The sequence below is a fragment of the Podarcis muralis genome, chromosome 2 (assembly GCF_964188315.1).
Source record: "Podarcis muralis chromosome 2, rPodMur119.hap1.1, whole genome shotgun sequence".
Lineage (NCBI taxonomy): Eukaryota > Metazoa > Chordata > Lepidosauria > Squamata > Lacertidae > Podarcis > Podarcis muralis.
Window position 1 is genome coordinate 24,220,701 of NC_135656.1, and position 19,655 is coordinate 24,240,355.

The 19,655-nt window shown below is 45.0% G+C and overlaps 1 protein-coding gene across 1 annotated transcript in view; it reads right to left on the reverse strand.

Annotated features, from left to right (window-relative positions):
• The window catches only part of RGS9 (regulator of G protein signaling 9), a 67,224-nt gene that overhangs the window by 12,418 nt on the left and 35,151 nt on the right, over nucleotides 1-19,655 (reverse strand). The window contains exons 10-17 of the mRNA XM_028713245.2: nucleotides 16,235-16,264; nucleotides 13,458-13,519; nucleotides 11,604-11,717; nucleotides 10,265-10,380; nucleotides 9,195-9,282; nucleotides 8,400-8,538; nucleotides 5,430-5,518; nucleotides 473-590 (exon numbers count right to left, since the gene is read on the reverse strand). Of these exons, the coding sequence (XP_028569078.2) occupies nucleotides 473-590; nucleotides 5,430-5,518; nucleotides 8,400-8,538; nucleotides 9,195-9,282; nucleotides 10,265-10,380; nucleotides 11,604-11,717; nucleotides 13,458-13,519; nucleotides 16,235-16,264 (756 nt within the window). The remainder of the gene's footprint in view (nucleotides 1-472; nucleotides 591-5,429; nucleotides 5,519-8,399; nucleotides 8,539-9,194; nucleotides 9,283-10,264; nucleotides 10,381-11,603; nucleotides 11,718-13,457; nucleotides 13,520-16,234; nucleotides 16,265-19,655) is intronic.

Here is a 19,655-nt window from a genome sequence, read left to right on the forward strand (position 1 = left end):
GCAGGCAGCGGGAGAAGAGGGAAGCCAGTTGCCATGGTATCTAGATTTCCGAATATTTAGAACCGGGAGGGATGTTTCAGGCAGTTTATAGAAAACACTGTTTCCTTGGCTTGTTTAAAACACACACACACAAGCCCATTTGATATGGGGAAAGTCACTGTGAGGTTCACATGGCAACTACTGCCACCTGCGTTCAACGATTCTACCAGCGATGGCTTGTGAAGTGACACTACTCTGGGCGCCATGGCAACAACATGCTGTGTGGAAAGGAGGGATGGAGAGCACAGAGAAATGTTTCATATCATGACGAGGCACCACTGCCACCTGCAGGGAGGAGACAGGAAATGCAGCTCTACATTCAGCCAACACCCTCACGACTCCTCTGCTTGGCCTTTTCACCAACATCTGAGCCCTACTTAGCAGGTGGGGGCTCCTGCTTGAGCTGGCTTCTACGATCCAGCTTGCTCATAACCTGGGTGATGTCCACGTTGGCCGCTGCTTCTTTTGCCTTGGCTTCTTCCTCCTGTTGCCTCAAGACGACGGGGCTGGGGCTGGAGCGGAGGTGCCGACGAGCAAACGGATTATTAGAGCTAAAAAAGACAACAGAGGAGAAGACAGTAAGGGGAGGGTCGTTGTGTACAACATTGGAAGGCGGACATATCTGAGGAGGCAGAAAAACACAGGAGCATCAAGAAACCGCATCAAACCCAGCTCTGTGCCAATGGATTAATCAGCACCTGTTTACAAAACTAATTGCCCTGGGATAACATCCCATAAACTCAGTGTGGTGTAGCGGTTAAGAGCGGTGGACTCATAATCTGGTGAACCGGGTTCGCTTCTCCGCTCCTCCACATGCAGCTGCTGGGTGACCTTGGGCTAGTCACAGTGCTAACCCGCACCCCAAGCTTGAGATAGTGACCTCTAATTGTTCTCTGTGTGTATGTGTGTGTACATTTCAGGACTTGTCCCCCAATGCAAACCCCTTCCTAAGATATGATTACTGATTCTACAGATACGTGCTCCCTAAATCCTAAGCAAAACATTTTAAAAAGCAAGCGCTTCTGTTATTAATGCTAGCAACCAAACTCCATTTGGGAGGAACAAGATCTCTCCTTAGATTTTCAACCTGCAAGTGATTTCAGTGATATATTCATGGCTGAAAGATGGTAGCAGATCACTCTCTCAGCTGTACACATACCTGCTCTATGCTACCACTTCATTCTGTACCTGCAAATTATTCCAAAGTGCAGTTGAATGCTGTCTGCAGCCTTCTGGTTATGTGCGAAGCCTTTTCAGAAGCACTTCACAGCAAACACGACTACATTTGCGAGTGCTACTTGCAACATTGCGCAACATAGCAGCGTTTGAAAATCGCATTGGTGGCAGCCAGGTATTTTAGAGAGCTGCAGGCTGCACACACTTCAGTGTTCAAGTATGACTGGACTTAACTGTCCAGGGGTCCTTTACCTTTTCCCTTTACACCTTGGGAAAATACAGATAGAAGCTGGCATTTGCAAACACTCTGGAACAAGCATATGAAATTCTCTTTGTGAGACTTTGGTAATTGGGAACTATACATATAAAAAAGACCTAGACTAAGTTCCATCTACCTCCCTCACACACACACACACCAAATGACAGTGTGGTCCCAGAATAAGAGAGCCACATCCATTGGTGGGAGGGGGAGGCAGGGAGGCAACATTTCGACTAAAGTCAATGGGATTTGTCAGGGAACTGCCATCAGCTCAGAGGCGAGAAATAGAAGGGCAGTTGTGTTACAGGGCGCCTCCGAAAATCTTGCGAAGCAGTTCCTCTTCCGGGGAGAAAGAAAGCCCCGCCTCCAGTGGGGAAGAGGTGCAAGGACCAGAGGATGCTGGTAGGAGCCTTAACACCACTCCTGAGCAAACCGGACAGGAGGGAAACACGCCTTTGCCATCGGCCATCCTGCAAGGTAGTCTGAGGCGCAGAGAGGGGCGGAGACGGTTGGGGGTAACAAAACTCTTATGTTGGGGGAGGTCCAAAAGAAGACCACTCCTGGATTCTGCTAGCGATTGAGCCAGACATGAGCTTTGGGGGCCTTCACCGTAAATAAGGTAAAGGTAAAGGTACCCCTGCCCATACGGGCCAGTCTTGACAGACTCTAGGGTTGTGCGCTCATCTCACTCTAGAGGCCGGGAGCCAGCGCTGTCCGCAGACACTTCCGGGTCACGTGGCCAGCGTGACAAGCTGCATCTGGCGAGCCAGCGTAGCACACGGAAACACCGTTTACCTTCCCGCTGGTAAGCGGTCCCTATTTATCTACTTGCACCCGGGAGTGCTTTCGAACTGCTAGGTTGGCAGGCGCTGGGACCGAACAACGGGAGCGCACCCCGCCGCGGGGATTCGAACCGCCGACCATGCGATCGGCAAGTCCTAGGCGCTGAGGTTTTACCCACAGCGCCACCCGCGTCCCATTCACCGTAAATAGTTTGCACCAAAATAAAGCCTGTAAAACACAGGTCGGAGTCCTGCCTGGTTACTCTCGAGCAACCCCAACAACCACCTGACAGGATTACTCTGGAGGATTGTACCATATATGGCAAGAACATGCTACTGCTGTGAATGAGATATCTTGTTCATTTCTCAATTCAGGATTAAAAGGTTGTTATGTGAATTGGGGGGGGGGCAGGATACTTCTAACTCACAAAGGAGGTCTACAGACGATGACCCTTTTGCATGGGGGTCCCGTTCCCGGCCCCTGTGCATGTCAGCAGACCAGGTATGAGCATCCCCACCCCACATCCGAAAGGATCCATGCGTTGGCAATCGCTTGGACGAGGACAATGTTGAGTGGACAACATGAGATGCATCAAATCCACTTTAAACTACCATGTGTGCACAGCCTTTATGCACTTAATGAAGGAAACACTGGCCTTGCCACAACAAACACAATTGCCACATAAAAAGCGGAGCAGTCCTAAAAAATAAAAACACTCAAAAGATTATACACAGAATATTCAAACACATGCTTAATCTGAGTTCCCTAGAATCTGGTTTTTATTAAACTACGGCAATTCTCTGTCTAGACAAATCTTATACAGGGTAACGTTGAACTCTCTCTCCTGCTAAGAGACAGAACCCAAGACTCACATTCTTAGTGCAGATCCAAATGTTATCAAGCAGGGAGATGAGATCGATATCTAGTCCTCTGAACCCTTTGTTAATTTATGGGAAGCCACATTGCCCATTCTAACTGCTGTTAACAGAGGGATATAACACATGTTTCCATTTGAGTGTATACACACGGAAGTAAGAACTGTGTCTTAGAACAGGGATGATGGCTGCCAAAGAGCCACAGAGCAAGGGAGGGGGGTCAAATATTGCTGACTTTCCTCACAACCTGCCCGAAGACTAGAAAGTCCAGCTTGGGGACAGCCCAGGGAAAAGGGTGAGGAGAAGCAGCAGGCAGGAGAAGCGCTTATTCATTGGGTAATATATTTCTATGTTGGTTTTCATAGCAAAAGGCAGCTACAGCTACCTTCTGTGTCTACTGCTTCTCCCTTGATGTAGCCCAGGGGTAGGCAACCTAAGGCCTGGGGGCCAGATGCGGACCAATCGCCCTCTCAGTCCGGTCCACAGACGATCAGGGAATCAGCGTGTTTTTACATGAGTAGAATGTGTGTTTTTATTTAAAATGAATCTCTGGGTTATTTTGGGGGCCTGCCTGGTGTTTTTACAGTGGTACCTTGGGTTACAGATGCTACAGGTCACAGACGCTTCAGGTTACAGACTCTGCTAACCCAGAAATAGTACCTCGGGTTAAGAACTTTGCTTCAGGATGTGAAAAGATATCGTGCGGCGGCAGCGGGAGGCCCCATTAGCTAAATTTGTGCCTCAGGTTAAGAACAGTTTCAGGTTAAGAACGGACCTCCGGAACGAATTAAGTTCTTAACCCGAGGAACCACTGTACATGAGTAGAATGTGTGCTTTTATTTAAAATGCATCTCTGGGTTATTTGCGGGGTATAGGAATTCGTTCATTCCCCTCCCCTCCCAAAAAATATAGTTCGGCCCCCCACATGGTCTGAGGGATGGTGGACTGAAAAAGGTTGCTGACTCCTGATGTAGCCCTATGTCATTCTACACTAGAGATGGGGGGAAGAGTTTTGATTCATTTCACATTTAAAGGCGAATCTACCTAATTCACGCTTTCTGAACTCAACAACACTGAAATGCAGCTGCCTTTCGAAATTCGCACTTCTCGTAATCTTGCAGTTCAGAAAGCAGCTTACTAAAAACACGCACGGCGAAACAGCATGCAAAGAACAAATGAAGCCCTGCTGCAACAGCAACAAAAATGGGCAGGGAGGTGGGGGGGAAACAGTTTTCATAAAGAAGCAGTTGGAATACAGTGGTACCTCGGGTTACATATGCTTCAGGTTACAGACGCTTCAGGTTACAGACTCCGCTAACCCAGAAATAGTACCTCGGCTTAAGAACTTTGCTTCAGGATGAGAACAGAAATTGTGCTCCGGCGGTGCAGCAGCAGCAGGAGGCCCCATTAGCTAAAGTGGTGTTTCAGGTTAAGAACGGACCTCCGGAACGAATTAAGTACTTAACCCGAGGTACCACTGTATTTCAAAAGCTTGCTGGGAATGAGTCGCCTTGTTCTGCCATCTGAAGCAGCAAAGGAGGAGGGTGGTTTGAGGGAACCATCCCTTAAAGGTAAAGACAAACACGTCCTTGAGAGAGAAACTGCATCATGTTATTCACCTGTAGGGTGAGCTCTCAGCTTTGCAGTTTGCGTGAGAGTTGCACATTCCAGAAGGCAGAATGCTAAGCCAGCCACTAGTCTTATCTTCTGCGCCGCATGTCAGCAGGCTGCCTGGCCTGTAGGGAACCCCTGTTTCTTAGCCCCAGCCAGCCCCTTCTGCAACATGAGGGTAAACATACAGGCCTACTACACAAGGATGCTAGTAAGGATCTCAAGAACAGGCCCGTCAAGCAGCTTGGGAAACCACTCAATCAATACACGACTGCTGCTAATATTAACAACTCTTCTTATTGCTGCTGCTCAATAAACCAGCTTCAGGAGCCTGCAGACGAGGCTTACCATAGGGTGGTTTCCATGACAACCAACAGCAGTGCAAGGTACAGCTGTTTCTGTCCAGCTATGCTTTAAAGAAAGAGGGGAATGTGGCGCAGGCTAGTGGCCAGAGGAAACTGCTGTTAGGGCAAAAGGCTTTTCCACAATAGCCATTCCTTCTTGGAAGCAAAGCATCTGCAGAGTCCAAAATGAGGGGTTATCTGTCTGTCCCGCCCAACATGAAAAAACCCACTTTAAATTATGCAAATGCCTAAATCACAGTAGTTTTTGCTCAGGCCCCAGCACTTTGTGCCCTCGATTAAACCAACAGCAAATAACCCGCAATTAAACCCCAATCGGCTTGCCTTTTCTTCACGGCGGCTTCTTGCGGCACAATTGCCTTGGACAGTATTTCCTTGTATATCGGAGACTTTAAATAGCGACCGAACGAATCCTACTGGGGAGAAGGAGAGGGGAAACGGTAGTTATAGATTACAAGCATCCTAATTAAAATCATCTCTCCTTACAGCTGTTTGGGAGTCAAAGAGGCGGGGGGAACGTGCAAGGGAAAAGAATAATGTCGCCCAAGAGCACAACGGAACATCTCTTCTCCACATATGTGTTATGAAAACCACTGGTTAAATTAAGGCCCATGTGGTTAGAAATCTGTGGCCAGAGCACTCAGTAAGAGATGGGGGAGAGGTTCTCATCCTAGGAAGGAAAAAAACATCACATAAGCTCCAACACTCCCTTCTTCAAGTGTGCATTTCAGCCATTCAAAGCCAGTGAAAGGAAGTGGGAATTGTATTATTAAAGGGTATATATGCTATGCATCCTTAAAGGGTATGGCCTGATATACCTCGAGTCACCCAGAGCTACTATATTATGTAAGCACCATTGCAGGGCACATACCCTAAGTGTGGTGGGATTACCTAACTGAGATTGGAAGACGTAAGATGGTCCTAACAACAACAACAACAACAACAACAACAACAACAACAACAACAACAATTTATTATTTATACCACAACAACAATTATTTATTATTTATACCCCGCCCATCTGGCTGGGCTTCCCCAGTCACTCTGGGCGGCTTCCCAAAAAATATTAAAATACTGTAATACATCAAACATTAAAAGCTTCCCTAAACAGGACTGCCTTCAGATGTCTTCTAAAAGTCTGGTAGTTGTTGTTCTCTTTGACATCTGGTGGGAGGGCGTTCCACAGGGCAGGTGCCACTACCGAGAAGGCCCTCTGCCTGGTTCCCTGTAACTTGGCTTCTCACAGTGAGGGAACCGCCAGAAGGCCCTCGGTGCTGGACCTCAGTGTCCGGGCAGAACGATGGGGGTGGAGACGCTCCTTCAGGTATACAGGACCAAGGCCATTTAGGGCTTTAAAGGTCAGCACCAACACTTTGAATTGTGCTCGGAAACGCTGCTGCCGTTTGGGCTAGATGGCTTTCTGGTTTCTTCAATCTATTGGATCTATTGTTCTTGCAACGACACATCATTTTGCCACCATCTGCCCCAACACATTTCAAATCACATTATCAAACTTGCTGGGGCGGAGAGGGGAGGACAAATGTTGTGGTTAAACTATTTCGCTTCCTCCATCCATCTCCTGTGTCAAGCTGCAGTCGGTGTCAGCTGAAATTAAGTTTCCTGTGGTTGCATTACCTTTTCTGAAAGCACACTCAGAGGCTTTAAAGTATTCTGAGAAAGCTGAACCCCAGAGAAATAAGTTGACTATTGAACTGAATGCTATCTTCGCAACCTTCTTCATTTGGCTACTGCTCATAGCTGTCAGCTTACAGATTTGAAAATAAGAGACCAGCAGCCTCAAAAATAAGGGACCAGCAGCCTCAAAAATAAGGGACCAGCAGCCAAAATAATGGATTTTGCGAGCACAGGCATGTTCAACTTCTGAGCCCCTCCGAGCCAAAGGCAGGAAGCCCAGCCAGCAGCCAAACAAAGCCTCAAGCGGTGGTTCCCACAGCGCAGCAACCCGGCAAAGGGGATGCAGCAAGGAAAACCACCGTCACCTCTCCGCTGGGAAGCGCTGAGCAAAGGCGAGTCCCCAGGCAACACGGCCGATTTGATCGGCACAAGGCATGGAAGCTCCACCCCCCAGTCGTTCTTAGACTCCTTTTTGGGTGAGCAACACAGCCAAGCAACACAGTTGGAGCCTCCCTCCTCCCTGGCAGGCAGGGAGGGAGGGAGAGGAGATGCTTCCTTTGAAACCCGGGAAATTTAAGGGACATCATCAATAAGGGACAGCAGCGGGACACGGCGCTGGGATAAGGGACTTTCCCGCCAAATAAGGGACGGTTGACAGCTATGCTACTGCTTCTGTAATGTTATGAGGTCAGCCAAACAGGAAAAGAGGCAGGTATGCCTTCATCTGAAAAAGAGTGCCCAGGGATGGGAAAGGGTGTGTTTGCACATAACGCTAAGCCTTGTTTTAACCATTGCTTGCTCAGCAAACCACAAGTCATCCCATAGATGGTGGATGAAGGGCCATAGCTCAGGAGAAAAGCTGCTTTGCACCTGAAATCCCAGAGAGCTGTTGTCAATTAGTTTAGCTGAGTTAGATGGACCAACGGTTTGAAATGGCATAAGACAGCTTCCCACATAGATGAGCAAACAAGTCATGCTTCATTTCCCCGAAGCTTTAGTTTGTTTTTCAGCTGCTCCAGCCTTGTGCCTCTGTAGCTTAGTAAGCATCTGAGGTAGGGTGGCCAAGGCATGATGCTAAACCATAGTTAAAACGAGCCATGGTTTGTAAGCCAACACCATACCATGGCTTCGCATAATGGATTCCATTAGAAAACAAACCATGATTAGTCTGTTAGACTGGGTTTAGATGTTCAAACAGAAGTCACAGTTCGGTCAAACAAACCATGGGTTTGCTTTAAGTGCTTTATGGGAAAATGCCAGAGAAATTAAGAACTGCAGCTCTGTTGTACAAAACATCAAAGCTATCCTGTTTTGTCTTCTAATTTCAAAAATACTTCCATTGTATACGTTGGGCATTCTTAGATCTTACATAATTTTATTCTGCATAAATAGTATATTAGTTCCTTCCTCATCAAAGCATAGCTTTGATTATATCGTTGCATGGCCAAAATAAGGGCTGAGTCAGTCCCAAAAAGAGGTGTCCCAAGACTGTCACAAAAAGATTATTTCATGTGTTTTCTTCAAATTTCACCAGGGTAGATTCGGACAATGGGCAAATCCTGCTTCTCTCAAAAAAGCTTGGGTGGGAGTGATGGCAATGCCATTTGGATAACTGGGAAGGACAACCAGCTGGAATTAGTAAGCAAAAAAACAGCAAACCTTCTTCATCAGCATATAAATGTGAGTCTGTGCAGCATCTAAGACATAGCGATGAGGGTGTTTGAGGCCTCTGACTGTGATGCCCATAGTGGTGCCGTCAATATTGATCCAGCGCCTTGCTCCAGGTGCCAAGAAGGTCCTGAAATCGAAAATGAAAATAAAGGGGATTAAAATAAAACTGGGGAAGAAAGGCTGTAGGGACATACTTCCTGTTTGAGGCAGCTCTAAATATTCTCCTGTCGACCGACGGAATGCAATTCTTACTCTTTGACGTGAACAGGTATCACTAAAGGTCTCCTGTTATCTCGGACACTGCACATGTACCTAATGATGTGTAGCTTTAATGCTACCAGTCCTCCACTGGAACCACTGAGAGTCTTTTCAGCGGCTCCAGCTCACATTTCACTTAGGATATTCAAAAGACTCCTCAGTGCAAAAGTCTCAGGCCATGTAGCTAGTCTTCCAGTGCTAGAAAAAGAACGTTCAGGCATTGCTTATTGCCTGGCAAATGTGCTTACAATCATATTCTTAAGATGAATTCGTGTGACCCTTCTTCTCCCCGTAAAGTAGCTCTTTTTTTTGCATCTATCATGTGGCAGAAATCTATGTGCAACTAGGTCACATAGGTCATGAAGACTTCTGCATGGATTTACCAGTGCTTTGAAATCCTACTAAAAACATGAAAGAAATTGCAACTCAGCGTTTCGTTTCATTATTTTTTTTTTTACAAAAACTGGTACAATGTAGGAAAAGGACACCAGGGAAAATTTTTGTAACGCTATATACTGTGCTCACTTGTAAATTTCTTCTGCTTTTTCTTTCACCTTGGATTGGTCTCCATACTTCAGATCTTCACAAGCTTCCCAAAATCCCAGATTCTCCCCTGAATTAAAAGAGAAAGGAAAATAATCCTGCATGATATATAATATTTTAAGTCAATAGCCTAAATTGGCTGAACGTGATTCTAGTGTGGTGATGCAAAGGGGGACCCTTAATTGACTCTTCTAGAAGCAGGTGCAGATATTTTCTTATTTCCTCCTCATGGAAAGTTGCCCTTCCCAGAATTTTTGCTTTTGCACAAATGTCAGAAGTACGGGAGCTTTCTCTGTCTTTGTATCTGGGCATACTACTTCTTGCCCTATTCATTTGTGGCCTTGCAGATACAGAGAAGATCTACAATATGCAAAAAGCTTTGCGTTTTCAAGCGCTTTTAATACATCACAGCAGCCCCTTTGTGGTGGCAGGCTTTGCATTGTTTTATGTCTTGAGCCACTTGGGTGTAAAGCCACGGGCAAAAGCTATAATGGACAGATTTGTACTCTTTGCACTGTTACCTCAGGGCACCTCACCTATTGTAAAGGGAGAACGGAAGCGGGTTTTTTGGAAAATGAGATTCATCTCAGGGGAGCCACGTATGACATCAAAGTCCTCCAGCACTTTAAAGAGGAGCTAGAGAGGTGGAAAGGGACACGGGTGGCGCTGTGGGTAAAAGCCTCAGCTCCTAGGACTTGCCGATCAAAAGGTCGGCGGTTCGAATCCCCGCGGCGGGGTGCGCTCCCGTTGCTCGGTCCCAGGGCCTGCCAACCTAGCAGTTTGAAAGCACCCCCGGGTACAAGTAGATAAATAGGGACCGCTTACTGGTGGGAAGGTAAACGGCGTTTCCGTGTGCTGCGCTGGCTCACCAGATGCAGCTTGTCACGCTGGCCACGTGACCCAGAAGTGTCTCTGGACAGCGCTGGCCCCCGGCCTCTTAAGTAAGATGGGCGCACAACCCTAGAGTCTGTCAAGACTGGCCCGTACGGGCAGGGGTACCTTTACCTTTACCTTAGAGAGGTGTTAAAGCAGAGACACAATTTCACACCCACCGCTGAACTCTTTCTTCAGGAACAGCTGGAAGTTCTGGCGGCCTTTGGGGTCCCTCATCAGCTCGCTAAAATTGAAGGCCCATCTCTCCACTCGGGATTTGGTGGGGATTTCCACCCTGCGGAAGTTTAATGGCAAAGAGGTTGCGCTGTTTCTTTCTGAAATCATTTCCTGTGAGATTCAAACAGTCTATCTATTTGTGTGTTTTAATAGAAAGCAGAAGCCCCATGCGCAGACACACACACACACACCACACAAACACACACACTCTCCACACATACCAGGTTGGCAGCATAGAGATTTCCCCCCTGCTTTCCAATACACCACAATGAGCTCTCGAGTCCAAGTAACTAGTAATTAAGCATTGTTGCATATAGCAGGATCATTATACACAAAGAGTCTGATTCTAATTTGATTCATAATGCAGTAGCTTCGCTGAGCAGGTATTATTGATTCCCATTGTCCAACGACAAAGCACAAATCCTAATTACATTTTGGAGAAGGCACACCGTAACAAGGAGGCATATATTTGCGTTGGCGCCTGCAACTAACACCAGAGCATGCTCAGATCAGCTCTTCACCCAGGGTGAGAAGTGTGCAGCCCTAGACCTAACTTCCTGTGGGTGGCAACAGGGGAGAGACAGGAAAGAAGGCCAAACAGAGGGGATGCAGTTTGTCTCTCCTATGTTTAGTTCTGGTCTCGTCCACTTTTGCCAACCACTGGTTTCAACTACTTTCCACCACTGACTCTGACTCTGTCCACCAACAGCATGGCTGCCAACAGATTATTCCTGACATAGCATAGTTATCAATAACGACAACAAAAAAGATTCTGCACCCGTCTCTTAGGCCAACATTCATGAGGCTTAAAGCAGCTCTTTTCGAAAACAGCTTTGCAATGGGAAGGTAAAACCTATCCGCGTTACAAATGCCTCTCCTCTGCTTTTCAAAGACACATTTTCCAAAACAATGTACTGTAAAAACCGAAACACGGTAATCCTTCAAAATGCACACTTGTTCTCCAGCCAAGTAACGTGAATATAATGCATATAACTGAGATCAAGTGTTCATTATATAAGGGGAAATTGCTTTGCAAAAAAAAAGTGTATATCAAGCAAAATTGCACAGAAACATACATAAGGTGAAATTTGCACAAAAAAGGCTGATGAATTTTCATGTGAACTTTTTTTTAAAAAAAAATCTCAAACTGATGCGGAAATGTGGAGAACTGACTTAAGATTGGGAAAATGAGAGCCTAAGAGAAATTGAAATTGACAGATTCACCCCTGCTTAGGTAAAGTCACTGTAATTCACAAAAGGAAATGTAAATGTAGTACATACAGCTTTGCATTGTAATCCCAAAAGTCAACCTCATCTGAGATCCAGGGGTTGCTGGGGAGGCAACCTGAGATTATGCAGTCATTGGAGCGGAACTGTTCACAGTACTTCACAATTCTGAAAACATTGGAGATGAAAACAAGGTGATCATCTGTGGGCAACATCATAAACAGCACGGTAGGAAGGAAACTATGAATGACTTTAACGACTCTACAAGATGGAGGACATTCCGTGCTGCGAATTATAACACTTGGAATGTTCCTGCCTAGCCAACAGTGATTTTTATACCCGTCATTTCACAAAACAGTTACAAATTTTGTGTTGGTTCTAATCTAAGTTCACTGCAGAAGAGTGAAAAGGCTGAACAATCCATTACATGCATATGCCTATGGGGAACTCAAAGCTGGACAACACATTCCAGAATATCACCTGGCAAAGCCCAGCCTGGACTCCATCACTTTGGAACGCAGGTGAAGGATCACGGGTTTAAATGTACCCCTGAATGTATCAAAAAACCCATCTATTTAATGGAAAGCAACCATATGGAGGGAAAGTGGCATAGCCTAGCCTTCCTGTAGATATGATAGTTTCTCTCTAGAAAGCTATTTTAACATGGGAGATGATTAAACCTGCAGTCTGAAGTGCCACTGTCCAGGAAGAGCTGCACCAAATGATGTTTCTAGGCAACCAGTTTGCTTAATCATGCAATAAGTTGATGGGAGCTGGGCCTCCGTTAGCAGACACTCAACCTGGCAGGTATCCAACTTCGTGCTATCTTACTTTAAAAACTCAAAAACCTGGCTGCATTCCTGGTGTTTGCATGCTTCGGTGCAGGCATGCACCTGGGCTTTTTTCAATTCAGCTATTGCTTGCTCATGCATGCCAGAAAACAGGCGGCCGTTTTGGCTGAGGAGGCCAGGTACAAAACCGTAAAGTGATCCTGCACTTTCTTCAATAGTTGTGCAGAACAGGGAATTTTAGCAAGTGTAATTTGACGCGCATCTGGTCCCCTTAGCTTTGGCTTCCCTCTAGGCTAATAGAAAGCTCCTGCTTCCGCTGGGAAAGATTCTGTCCCCCTGCCCTTTCCCAGCTTGTGGAGGATGGGGAGCATTCAGTGGCCCAGCCTAACAAAGAGCAGGAGAGTTCAGAAGGGGAGATTCACATGGCGATGTCTCCCAGGGGCAGGCAGTGCATCAGGGAAAGAGAAGAGACTCCCCACTGCCCTATTCCGTTCAGGCCAGGAATTCTTGAACGGAGGTGGATTCGTGTAACTTAGCCTGGAATAGATGAGCCTTGGGGTTCCTTCCAACTCTACAATTCCATGGTTCTATGATGTGAGATTAGAAAGAAAGGCTTCAGGTCAGAAAGGTCAGAAAGGGCAAAGCTCAAAACAAATACCCATCCTGCCATTTCTTTTCTTTTCTTTTTTAAATAAGCACTAGCTAAATCACATTATTGAAAGTATTGAATTAGGGCTTATCCACACTGACCTTTGGGCCCACTCTTTCTAGACAGTGGCCTGTGCTGTGACACTCTGTGTCGGAGCATTTTTAATTTTTACCCTGAGCTTTCCCCACAAAAACCTGCTCTTTAGAGCTGAATTGGAGCAAACATCAATTCAGGTTGTCTGTGGATTGACGTTTGCTCTGATTGAGCTTTAAAGAGTGGGTGTTCAAAGGGAAAGCTACAGGACAAACAAACAAAAAATGGGGTGGGTGGGTGTGCTTGGACAAAAAGCTTTAAGTCACGGACTGCGCTTGGAAAGAGTGGTGGAAAAGTTAAGTGTGTGTAAGCCCTCAATCACTAATAAATGGAAGGGCATAATATGCTATGCCTTAAAACAAAGTTAGCACTTACCCTCCCAGGGAGACAGAGGACTTTACTGTGGTTTTCATTATGGCCTGCTGGTAGTACATGATCTAAGCAGGAAAACAGTTTTCATTATGTCAGCAGAACCACAGGCGCTTGCGAGAAATCCTCATCCACCAAGAAGCTAGCAAGAGGTTTCCTATCCCCTTATAAGAAGGTTACCTAGGTGAGTGTGCAGAAATCAGCTTCCTGCATTGTAAAATTCTCACAATGGAAATACAAGAAGTTGAAGCAGATACCATTTGGAAGGCTCCATTCATGGAGGAGAAGGCTATCAGAAGCTACTAGGGCCTTTTAGATGTGCTTGTGGGAGCAGGGCTATTGGATTAGCTTTTGTTTCATTATGCGTTTTGTGTCGGAGGAAGGGAGGTATGCAAATTTAATAAATGATAATGTTGTTGTTGATGATGATGATCAGTGGTGTGTGGTGAAACTTTTCATAGGCGAACAGTTAGGGCCAGAGGTGCCAGTTTGTGAGGGCGATGTCACATGAGCAATGTTTTGATGTCCTGATGTTGCGCATGTGAGCATTGCGCCTCCCTCCCTAAGCTGGGCAGAAGCTTCCTGGGCTTTGGGAAGGAGGCACCACTGATTGATGATGATGGCCACATTCAACCTCCTCTGTCAGAAGAAGAAGAAGAAGAAGAGCTTGGATTTGATATCCCGCTTGATCACTACCCTAAGGAGTCTCAAAGCGGCTAACATTCTCCTTTCCTTTCCTCCCCCACAACAAACACTCTGTGAGGTGAGTGAGGCTGAGAGATTTCAGAGAAGTGTGACTAGCCCAAGGTCACCCAGCAGCTGCATGTGGAGGAGCGTAGACGCGAACCCGGTTCACCAGATTATGAGACTACCCCTCTTAACCACTACACCACACTGGCTCTCAGAGGGAGCGTGTCCCCAAATGCTAGTTGCCAGGAATCACAGGTGGGGAGAGAGCAACAAAAACAAAAAACTCTACACTTGCACTATATAAAACCCTACTCAACAGGAAGAAATATGATTTAGAATACAAAAGACAAAAATGGAGTTTAGAGTTAGGGGTACAGATAACAAATGATATATGGGAGTCAAGTATAAAATCAACAGAAATAGCCTCTATGGATCTAAGACTAAGACTTATTCAACAGAAAATAATATTCAGAGTCCACTGGATTCCAGCAAAATTATACCAGAAGAAAATAACAAGTGCAGACAACTGTTGGGAGTAAAAATGCGAACTTAGTACATATGTTGATTAACTGCCCAATGATAAGATCATTTTGGTGTGAGGTGAGGATATTTATAGCAAGAGTAATAAAAATAAATTGTTATTTAGGGGAATTGAATTTAATTCTAAATTATATTACGGAAATGTGGGAGATTTCAAGGGAGCAAAAAAAATGGGTGTACGTGCTATATTAGAAGCAAAAAAACTTGTTTTGATGAATTGGAAGAGCCACAAAAAGATTCCATTGAGCACATGGATTGATAATATGGACAGATTAGCTACATACGAACAAACTGCATGTCGACACAAAATAAGAATGGATAAATATGAAGAAATATGGAACGAATCCACCTTAAGCGATAAGGCGGATATTGGTGGGAAGTAGTGGGAGGAGAAAGAGGTGGGGAAATATTGTTTAAAAAGGTGTAGTCATAGGTATATCAGTGTATTCAAATCTGAATTGTCAAATTGTGTTACTATTGTTATTATGGTTTTTGTTGTATGTGTCTTTTGTGGTTGATGTTTGTATTGAAAAAATGGTTAAATAGTGTGTGTTTTTTAAAGTCCTGCTTGGAGGCTTCCCTTAGGCATCTGGTCGGCCATTTTGAGAGCAAACCGCTGGACTAGATGAGCCCTTGGCCTGGTCCAGAGCAGAGCTCTTCTTCCATCCACGCATCCCCTGCTATGCAAAGAGCCCAGTCTGGGCTATTCCTACAGTCACCTCCATCTGCAACAATGTGAGGCGTGGCTAGTCAAGGGGACCAACATGGGATGAAGTCACAAACACACACACTTGTGCATGGGTGGGTGAACTGTGAGGGTTGTACATTAATTGACATGTAAGTGCAAATGCGCTACATGTGGTCTCAAGTTGGTAATTTGGGCTGAGCATTGGTAGCTGGGGAGTCGGGGAGCGAGGGCAAAGAGCTGTCCCTGCAATTAAACAGCATGTGTGGACTGAGGGGTTACCAAACCTTCACCAACGATTAAATAATTTGGAATTTTATATATTTCACCATGGCAGGGGGAGGATTTTAGATCTTCTGCACCAAGGTATCATGAAATACTGTTGGGGCGGGGGGAGCTGTTGCCAAGCCAAGGACACAAGAGATAGAAAAGGCAGATTTTAACTCCCCAAGAATCCTTATCTGGCTGGCTGTAAAGGGATCGTTAAGGACAATATTCCCTTGGAGTTGATTTGCTGGAGGCTGCACGCTGGCCTTGAATGGGACCAAAGCCCAATGGCAGATGGGGACCAGGGGTCAAAAGTGGGTGTGGCCAGCCCTCCTCTCATTCTGCCATCTTGTTTTCTAGTCATCTCTCTTTCTGCCACAGTTTTCTCTCTCCCCCACCCACCACCCCCTGCCACAGCATGCTGTGAGAAGTGGAAAACTCTTGCTAGCATTCATTTTAATGGGTCTACTTTGAGTAAAACTTAGTTGAAGGCTTGTGAATAAGGTTTCAAGGAAAATGAGGTTTTTACCAGGACTGTATTATTACTCGTCGTTATTAACAGCAACAACAATCACTGATTAATATGTGGGAAAGAAATTACCTCTCTCCTGTAAACATCCATGGTTTTTTTCTGTAAAAGAAAGGAACACGGTAGCAAAATAATAACAACAACAACAACAAACAACAACAACAACAACAATAATAATAATAATTGACTGGGTGTTCAAAAAAGCTGTGTCTGAACAAATAGTGCATTGCTCTCTACCCAACTCACTTTAACAATTAGTGCTAAATTCAGACTAGCATCTACTGAGCCTATTTAACAAAGAGAACATTGATGTGAAGAGTTTTCCACCCGCTGTACGATTTTGTAAAGCCTAACTTTGCAGATAGCGTTGCCTGTTCCCCTCTCAGCCCATATATGTGTGTGCATTTAATTACAGGGTTATTCTAATGGAGCTAATACAGATTCATTTAGGAGACAGGGATTAGATCATTCAGTATTAGTTAAAGGCGACAGGAACTGACATATTGCAAAACATAAACATAGCAATTAAAAGCCTCAGAAACAATATCTGCTGCGCTTATGCTGCTATTTAAATAGCTCAGATGATGTTATGTGTCATCCACCAGCCAGCAAGCAACTGAAAGCTAGAAATTAACTGCAGGCTGTTTGTTCCTGCAGCTCCCTTTGAAGTATCATGCCGTGACTTTGTTTGGAATAAGCAGATGGAAACAGAGGAGAGGCACGCCAAGCGAGGGCTGTCAGGAAAGCCTCCAAGTTTTGTGGAGGCCCTTTTCCTTCTATGACATCCAAGTACGCACTCAGCTCATGCCTTGCAAACCTGCCATGTGTAAGGGGCTAACTAATTATAATATGCAAATGCATGCAATAGGATGTGGGCGCCCGTTCTCTTTCTTTATTTCTTGGAAAGCCATTTGAGGAGGGCGAGGGATTTGTCAGCCAGATTTCTACTCAAAACTCCCCAACTTCTACCCCACCCCCACCCCTGGATTCCAAATGGATATTTGCATTTCATGGAAGATGGTTTTCCCAGAAAACAGCTAGAAGGGAGGGGTTTTAGCACCCGTGCTCCCCACCCCTTCAAGTGGCTTTGCTTTTTAAAGAGCAGGACTGAACTACTGCCATACACACTAGTGTGTAACATGTAGCTAGGCCCTTAGTCCAATACGTAAAGGGACAGCGCTTACCAAATAAAAGCATGCAAGAATTAATTGACACAATAGCTGCTTTTAGACAATCACTGGGCATGCATGAAGCTATGGGCACCTTGCATGTAGAACCTTCCCTGTGATTAATCACAGCCTCCCATGATGTCCAAACCAGGCACTGTAGAGAATGGCTTCCAAGCACATCTGGATTTGAAAGCCAGCTTTAAACCATTACTTAATTTCCTGGCTCAACAAGAAGCCATTAGCTATGGTTTGCTGGTTCAGATCTAGCAGGAAGCTATAGCTAACTTCAGCTTCTTGGTTTGCTTAGCTGATCTTGCAACAGAAAGAGTGGAGCGGAAGCAAAGAAGCTATGTGAAGATGTGCAGAGCTCATGCATATCCTGGCTTATTTAACCATGAGTTGACTGTCCAAACCAGGTCAATATGACATGACACCAGAAGAGCCACATAGTGTCTATATAATACCTGCACATTTTGCCCCTATGTTCAGAGACAGGTGCAATTTTCAACAGGAAAACAGCGTTTTTGGGGAAGGTTAACCTGCTTTTCCCAGCACTGCAGTCCCAAGTGATGCCAGGGCCAATTGTGGCTGTTAAAACCTTTAGGAAACGACAGCTTGCAGGTCCTGCCAATGTCTCATCTATCAACACCCTTAGTTTCTTAGGATGAACCAGGGCTTTCTGCCAGCTGCAACGCTACAGCATAGGGAATACCAGTAGATGTTGCTTCATGCTACTGACTTCTGGAACTATGCTGTGAACACTTAAAAAGTCTGACAATCAGGAGACAATAATAAACTGTATCAAAACTTACAACTGTATGAGGACTTCTTCACAAGCTACAATTGCGCACTTGACTTTACATGTGATTTAAGTGCACAATGCAGTGAGGAAATCTATCCCTGTGGTTGTTGACACATGTGCCTAAACTGAATGCCAAGTTCAGCAGATGGCTTGCCTGTCAATGTAGCTTGCCCAAGGCTTCCCCAATGGAGTCCTTGAGGCTGGGCAACTGTACATTGATTTCCCCCTTTGGAGTGAATGGCAGCTATTAACTGATATTCGGGGGGGGGGATTAAAAATGCACCCACAGACTTCACCTGGTGCGTGACTCTAAAATGGAAACCTTTTTGCATGTTTAGGCAGTTCATCATCCCATTAGAAGAGTCCAAAGTTACACTCAAATCCCATCAGAGTTCCCAGGAAACATTAATTGAATTGTGTGGCTAATCCACAGAAAGCAAAGGTTTTGCATTAAAAGATAAAAAAGTTGCTAATTTAAATTAGATCCGTCCCTCATTCCCATTAATCTTCATTTTGAAGGATGATGTTTCTTAGGTACACAGTACAGTTGTATAAGGGGAACAGAGGTGAAATAACAGAATGTGACTCATATGGAGGTTATAGAGCTTTAGTCTTCTACGGAACAATCAACCCAGGACTTCACAGACAGGAAGGTCATGCACACATCCCAGAAAAATAAACTGGAAAGAAAGAGAAAAGAAAGACAGGGGGGAAATGGTTAATTAACTATTTCAGAAAGAAACAAAGCTCTTAATTAAATGATTATCATATTTGCTATTCCAATGTGAATAGTATCATCCATGCTATTTCCCCCCTTCCATTTTAGTCATCGCTTTGTTATTTACTATTCATTCATTCTCTATTTATAATTTCTCTAAATGCAACGAACTGTTAGTTCAGGGTTGTCACCCCTATATTCTATTGGTCATGGACTCAACTGAACAAATCCTAGAATTCACTGAAAACAGTAAGAAAACTCACAATGCATTGAACTGTCTTACAGAAGCTATTTGCTGCATTTCCCCCCATCGATACAGCAGCTCATGAAAGTGTCTCTCCAGATTTAACATAATCTTCTCGTTTGACATTGACATTGATCAACAACAAAGCACAAAGGGCCTGGACAAAGGGACTCCATACAAAGTGTTCCTGTTGCGCTCTATTAGCTAGTTAAAAAATGTAAAAATGCAGTTTACCCAGTATGGACTTCAAAGAGATTTACGCTAATCACAAAACATAGCACCAGGGAAGAAGTCAGAGTCTGGCATGTTATTATTTGGGCTGTTTCGTCCAAAATAAACCCTGAGTAATAAGCCAAGAACAAACCCTGGTTACCACTTGTAGTTTGTTTAGAACTGTTTTTCTCAAACTTGGGTCTCCAGCAGTTGCTGGATTACAACTCCCATCATCCCTAGCTAGCAGGACCAGTGGACAGGGATGGTGGGAGTTGTCGTCCAATGACAGCTAGGGACCCAAGTTTGAGAAACACTGGTTTTAAAGAGAAACAAACCATGAGCCTGGT